Source organism: Sardina pilchardus, chromosome 13, assembly GCF_963854185.1.
Source record: "Sardina pilchardus chromosome 13, fSarPil1.1, whole genome shotgun sequence".
In the NCBI taxonomy this organism is placed as follows: Eukaryota; Metazoa; Chordata; class Actinopteri; order Clupeiformes; family Clupeidae; genus Sardina; species Sardina pilchardus.
Window position 1 is genome coordinate 32,638,644 of NC_085006.1, and position 7,500 is coordinate 32,646,143.

Here is a 7,500-nt window from a genome sequence, read left to right on the forward strand (position 1 = left end):
ACGGGGGCGGGCTTGAGGGTCTGCGGGGCTCCGGGTGGTCCGGGGCTGGGGCTGAGACTGGCGCCCCCTTGTGGCAGGGAGGCCGTGCTGTCGGGCGTGGGGCTGCACGAGGACTCCTTCGACTCGTCGTCCTCCGACGAGGACCGGGCTTCTCCCGAGCCGGAACCAGCGCTGCTCTTCTTGCTGCTGGACCCGCCCACGCCACCGGAACCCTTCGAGTTGGCGGCACGCTCCTGCTTACGGAACTTGGCCCTCCGGTTCTGAAACCACACCTGCAGAAAGACGGCGCGCGAGAGAGAGAGAGAACAAGTTGTGAGAGTATTCCTCCTCATATTCTTTATCCTTATGTATTAGCGCTCCTGTGGTGCTGTTTATCATGCCAATTCATCAATGAGCTTTAAACTGGGCTTTACTTTTTGGCCAATCCACACAAAGAATCACCTCAGTTTGAATTGGAGAAATCCGTATTGTTGAAAGGCCTATTATATTTATATATTTGTATTTACATTTATTTCTACCTCGGTTTTTTTTTTTTTTCTTCAGGAGATCTTACCTGTACACGGGCTTCGGTGAGGTCGATCTTGAGCGCTAGCTCTTCGCGCGTGTAGATGTCCGGGTAGTGGGTCTCGGCGAACACGCGCTCGAGCTCCTTCAGCTGAGAGCTCGTGAAGGTCGTGCGGATTCGCCGCTGCTTCCGTTTCTCGTTTAAACCGGACGGATCCGAGAAGAACTTATATGGCACTACAGAGAGGAATAAATGACAAATAAATACACATATACACATATGTGCTAATATGTAATATTCTACATATTGTAATGTAATATATAAGCCTAAGCATCGGCGCACAATTTCAAAAAAATTCAGGAAGGCACAGGAATCCTTTGAACATAAGGCTAAGGAATCTGTGGATGGAAAGGTTTACCAATACAAAAATCTGTAGCTATTTATTTGGAGTTTAGTACATTTAAGTTGGATTGCAGGTGGATTGCTGACACGTTCTGAAATCAGGGATAAATTATTGTTGTTAGGCTATTATTATTATTATTATTATTATTATTATTATTATTGCTGTATGATATTTTTTTTAATGTAATTTATTTAAATGTTTAAATGTAATTTATTTAAATGTCGTTTCCAGAAACATTCGCATCCATAACAGAAATAACAGTTCTTCCCCCGATTAACCAAATTGTTCTAGTAGAATTGGCAAAAATCAATATGGAAACGGATATTGAATATGACTCCATGTGGTTAAATTGTTAAGTTATATTTTAACTTTTAATATTTAATTTTTTCTCAACATTTTACTGAACGATTTCCATAAAATAATTATTATTCGAGAGGAATCTCCTGAGGAATTCCTGAGTAAAGGGTGTGTGCATCACATCACATCAGCGAGAAGAGGACAAAATGAATTTATTACATTAATAAAGAAAGATTAAATTAATTAATTAATTACATTTCATAAACGAAGAAGACATTAATCGTTTAACCTACATTCATAATAATGAACGCGGCCTTTGGAAGCGTGAATGTGGTCTACGGATCACCTGACCAAAATATTAATTTCTCATCATTGCAAAACTTTGTCTGAACGAATCTAAACAGTGATTTATTATTAATTAAAACTAGGCTAGCTACGACGCCGGTGGATTTCACCGGAACCTATAGCCTGTGAAACAGTTTAACTCAATTACACCCCAGGCCTGTTAACGACACCAGATATATTTCTGAGATTTATTTCTTTAAACCTTCGCAGAACCAGCCTGCCTGCGGAAACTGTACACTCTAAAAAGTGATGTGTTAAAATGACACACCTTCTAAGTGTGATCAGGGGCAATTTTGAGTCAATTTCAACACAGCAACTGAGTGCAGCTATGTAAAACAAAAAAAAGTACCTTTTTGTTAGTTTGTTTGCTTGCTTTTTGTTGTTGCTGCTGTGTGGAAATAACACACATGCGGACACAAACCGGAGCTTAAAACGGAGCCTATAGGCTACCTGCTGAAATCGTAACCGGAGCCTAAACCGGAGCCTACCTGTGGAGTACGGGGCGGGTTGGTGGTCCCGTAGGGCGCCGAGCGTGCAGCTCGCGGAAGTAAGCGGCGGACAGGTGGCGCTCGGGCCGAAGCTGGTCCGGATCGGGTTGTACTGGAAGCCGTTGGACTGACTGCACGAGCTGAAGTCCGCGTATGCCGACGCCTCCATGGCCGCCATGCACGAGTCGTAGGTGTTGAGGTACGAGTAATCCATCTTGTACATGGAGTCGGTGCCGCTCCCTCCACGCAGGGAGCGAAAAGTTCCGAAACGACGGGGTGAGGCTGGCGCGCGGCTCACAGGAGCATCCGCTAGTCACGCGCTGTCTTCTCTACGGTTCCGATGCTCTGCCGGTGATGACGCGCCCCGGTAGGGTCAGCTGCGCTCTCCGGGCGTGTGGTGGGGTTTAAAAAAACGGTCAGACTTATTAAGTGCTGCGCTCTGGGCTCTCGCATGTGCGTGCTCCCGGTTTCACCGATTACGTGCCACCGACTCCCCTCGTCTCGTGCCTCCTTGGCTTCCTCGGTGATCTCTCTCGTGCGCTGCTCCTGTCCCTCGCGCTGTCGGTCTCCGTTTGACGGCACTCTGTTCTACCCGTGCTGCTCGCGCGGTGTTTATAATAAAGTCGGTAGTCCGCGAGACAATGCCGAGGCGGTGGTCTCTTTGCATGACAATGCCTCCGCGCCTCGAGCTGCGCCTCCCACTCCGCGTGCGCTACTGATGCCCCTTAACCCTTTAACTCCGCGCACAGCCCAGTGTGGGTCTGCGCGCTCCTGCTAGGCTCGCGATGGAGGCTCGCGCTGGGTCAGACCCCTGCTACAGGGTCCCTCACACTCACAGCTTCTGCTAACCCCCCAGTATTAGCGACGTCTCACACGGTTGGCGGGAATTAACCAGTGTTATTTAGGGCATTCTTATTCAGGCAAGGGACTGGAACTCAGAACTGAGAAGGCTACTGATGCCCTGTGTGCGTGTGTGTGTGTGCGTGCGTGCGTGCGTGCGTGCGTGTGTGTGTGTGTGTGTGTGTGTGTGTGTGTGTGTGTGTGTGTGTGTGTGTGTGTGTGTGTGTGTTGTGTTCAACGTGCATCTCCTGACAGACTGTGTGAACAGTGCGAAGAGCACCATGCCACTACAGGTCTCCGTCTCAGACATGAGAAGTGTGAAGAGAAGAGACGCTCATCAGAAACCCAGAAGGAGAGAGAGAGGGAGAGGGAGAGATGGAGAGGAGGAGAGAGGGAGAGGGAGAGATGGAGAGGAGGAGAGAGAGAGGGAGAGATGGAGAGGAGGAGAGAGAGAAACAGCCACAACAGGACGACTGGCACGCGCTACATTAATAGCCTAACTAAAGTAATTACGAGCTCGTGTGATAAAGCAGACACCGCTCGTGCCCTTAGTCGCGGGAAAAGGTAGAACAGACGTCACCCGTTTATGAAGACACTCGGAGATCAGTGTTCTATTGAAGAACAGACGTAGAACAGTGCTCTATTGAAGAACATGCAGACGCCCCTAAAAGACACTCGTAGAACTGTGCTCTAATGGAGAACACATAAAGACACTCGTAGAACTGTGCTCTAATGGAGAACACATAAAGACACTCGTAGAACTGTGCTCTAATGGAGAACACATAAAGACACTCGTAGAACTGTGCTCTAATGGAGACGGATCGTTGCTCCATTTGATATGAATTAAGGAACAGCATGCCCCTGCGTGCACGAGGATGATTGAGAGATTTAGAAATTAGTCATTCATTTGACTGATTTCTAAATCTTTTAAAAATCCAAGTTTTAGTTTATAGTTTGAACGCATCAGTCCTTCTTTTATTTACTTATTTTATTTGTAATGTTTGTTTTGCTTTTTATGGTCTAATCTAATCTATAGGCCATAGCATAATTAATACAACATGTGTGCGTGTGTGTGTGTTTAAATCTTACTGTTCATTTCTATTTAGAATTGATTAATGTAAACTTGGAAGCAAAACTGTTGTTTTTAAATGTGCTGTATACATTCATGTGATTTGATCTCGTAGCTCATAACGACCCATGACGAACGACCACTTGCGGCGTGTGTTGTGTCCAGACCACCGTACAATGGCTAATATTTGGGATCAATTGAGAATTATACAAAAAAGGGTGAGACATTCAGATAGGCCACATTAGCAGCCTAGTACAAATAAGACACTGCATCAGCATTCGTCATTTAGCAGTCATCATTTTTGCGTTTGTTTACATTTCAGGGCACAAAACGTGAAAAGCTGTGAAGGTGCATCGAGGCAGGCAATTTATAGAATATAACGCGATAGATTATTTATTTTAATTAAATTATTCTGAGTTTATATTGAATGCAACTATGTATTCGTGGAACACACTTCTGTGGCTGCTGTTAGGCGGTTGCACAGTCTGTGTGTGTGTGTGTGTGTGTGTGTGTGTGTGTGTGTGGAGAGAGAGAGAGAGAAAGAGAGAGGGGGGAGTTTTATGTGTTTAGGCTTGAAAAGCCAGCTGCTTGTCACCGACTCCTGATGTAGTCTGAGCTGAAATCTATTCTAACTCATTTAAATGTCTTCAGTGGTCGCGATACAATCGCCTGCAAAACGGCGTTACCACTGCCCAATAGAGAAGTGTGTGTCTCTCTTTCCCGTTTTCTCTCTTTCCTGTGTGTGTGTGTGTGTGTGTAGTGACATCTCTGAATTAAATGTTTAGTCAGTATATTCTAGACTTCACGGACACCGCAGACCTGTCCTGCTTTTCGCGGACCGCATCAGGGGCTCGTGGATGCGCGGGTTTGTTGTCTTTTTCCGTGACGCGTGATATTGATTCCCACGGGCCACGGCCTCCGTTGTCTCGCGCAGGAGACGTTTCCTGCTGCACGGGCGCTCGACCCGTCCCCTTCTCTAATCAGACGCGTGCCCTTCTGGCCCTCGAGCCCCGGTCAGTCTCCGCGTCATTTGGAACGCTCACTCTCGTGACATGATGACACACACTCTTAAAAAGGTTCTTGTGGTACTATATAGAACCAGGCTTTAAAGCTTTAGGGGTTCCTTTGATGAACCCTTCAATAGAACCATTTAGGGGTGCCATATATGAAGCATGCAATAGAACCATGTGCTTGGTTCTTTAATAACAACTTTTTTTAGAGTGCACGTAGCGCCTGGGCAGTAATGTCTTGTGAAGCCTTCTCTCTCTCTCTCTCTCTATCACACACACACACCCGTCTCGTGTCCCCGGATCCCGCTCTCATCGGGGCGTAAACAGCTGCGCCTCCACGCGCGCGCCCCGTCCATAACCAGGTTAACGGAGTGTGACCCCCGGGCGCTTTTGTCACGGAGCATTTAGGTAATTTGAGGCTGAAAGAGCTGGCGAGTCCAAAGACCTTCTCCTCCAACACACACACACACACACACACACACACACACACACACACACACACAAGGAGAGAGAGAGAGCGAGAGAAAGAGATCATCCATCAACACAAACATCATATGCACGTGGAAATAGCATGTTAACGGGTCCAGCGGGGACGAGCACGAACACAACCGGCTACCGTCGTGTTTGAGTGACACGGTACAGGAGGCAACAAGTGTCTCGTGCACCCGCAGAGGGCTTTGGTGTCCCCTTTAACATGAGGGGCAGTAATGAACAGGTACGCCTCCGTTCCTGTTCGTTTCTCAGATGACACCTTTACAGGCGTGTGTGTGTGTGTGTGTGTGTGTGTGTAGGTCCCTACACACACACACACACACACACACACACACACACACACACACACACACACACACACACACACACACACATTTTTATTCAGAGTTTATAGACCAGTTTTAATGCTTCCCAGATTCTTAAACTACTTCCGAATAAAACATTTAATCTTGAGCTTTTACATAATAGTGTCCAGCCCGGGGCCAGTGAGATGCATTTGTGGATGGAACCGAATCCTTCTACGCATCTCAATAAAAATGATGAACTAAATAGCCTAAATACTAGACACTAAATACAATTATCAACTCTATTTCCATGGATTTCATTTCAATAGTTCAGACCGTACACTCTAAAAGGGACTGTATTCTAACCTATATCTACAGTTTGACATTTGTGAATGGGCTATAGCCTCGTGGCCATCCGGTTATCCATCAATAAGCACACTGCCGTTACGCTGTTAATGGCTTCGCTCGTTCATTCGTTCATTCGTTCGTTGGTTCGTTGTTTGGACACCGGGCGTGAGACTAGGACTAGGACTAGGCCTACATTTCGTTTCCTTGTTGGTTTCCTTCTTTTAAGCACAATCCATATTTCCACAATGATCATTTAAATTCCATAAATTATTATTCAGGCCTGTCTCTCTACAAGTCCGTGGATTTATAGCTATTGCCCAATCATTTCACAACGATACAACTGCTATTTAACACACGAGGTAATCTATTTAATATTAATTGGTCATTTTATATTTGGTCATTTTATTTAAACATTTATTTAAAAACTGTAGTAAAGGTAGCATTTTTTTTGCTTCTCGAAATTGTCGTGGTCTCTCTCTCTCTCTCTCTCACACACAAACACAAACACACGGAGACAGAGAGAGAGAGAGAGAGAGAGAGAGAGAAAAAAAATGCTCAGGATATCAGACTGGACCACCCTCGAACTTTCCCCCCCTCTGAACCCAGATTGTCGCTGTCTCATCCGGTTCTGATAGCTCATCTCTTTCTCCCTCTCTCTCTCTCTCTCTCTCTCTCTCTCTCTCTCCATCCATCACAGGCCCCAGACTCTCGCGGTCACATCAATCTTCCGTTTCTCTGCTACCCGCCGCTTTATTGGGCCAATCTGCATGTTGGAGCGATCGGTCATCCCGCCGCTCCGCGTCTGACCACCTCACCGGGACGCACGAGCTGCGAACCTGCGTTTGGACGGGACGACGCATGCCACATGCGGGCTACTTTTAAGAAGTAGAGAGGAACTCGATTAGGCTCGAGGGAGCGAGCCTTCACGTGCGTTGCCTTGCCGTGCGTTGCCTCCCTTTTCTTTTTCCGCGTCTCCCGTCCTTCTAGAATGATGGTGGTGATCTCGCGCAACAGGCGGGACAGGCCTGTCAATCACAGCTCCGGGAGAAAGCCCCCCGCCACGCTCCCCTCCGGCCCGTGTTGACACAGCGCTGGCGGAATGAGAAAGGCGTTTATGAATGTTACTGTTTCCGCTAATAGCCCAATGAATTTCAAAACGCTCGGGTTAAAGCCGCTCGCCTTTCAGGGGCGGGATTAAGGGCTCGTTTCAGGAGCAAACACGCGGGGCAGAAGACTGGATTTGAAAGTCTGATGAGGGGTTGCGGGTGAGGGCTCGCTCTTTGAAGGGATTAACGGGGGGCTCTGCGCGCACTGTTTAACACGAGTGCGGGTCAAGGCTCCTCGAGCGCAGCTCTGGCAACAGTTTAACTTCTGGCAAACTGACCTCTCACCTCGCGCCAGACAGCTCTCGCTCTCTCC

At 47.2% G+C, this 7,500-nt stretch overlaps 1 protein-coding gene across 1 annotated transcript in view; it reads right to left on the minus strand.

The window, feature by feature from the left end:
* The window catches only part of phox2a (paired like homeobox 2A), a 2,487-nt gene extending 226 nt beyond the window's left edge, over positions 1–2,261 (minus strand). Inside the window, exons 1-3 of the mRNA XM_062553278.1 lie at positions 2,039–2,261; positions 554–741; positions 1–272 (exon numbers count right to left, since the gene is read on the minus strand). The exon at positions 1–272 is cut by the window's left edge and continues 226 nt beyond it. Coding sequence (XP_062409262.1) covers positions 1–272; positions 554–741; positions 2,039–2,261 — 683 coding nt within the window. The remainder of the gene's footprint in view (positions 273–553; positions 742–2,038) is intronic.
* Positions 2,262–7,500: the final 5,239 nt, after the last annotated feature.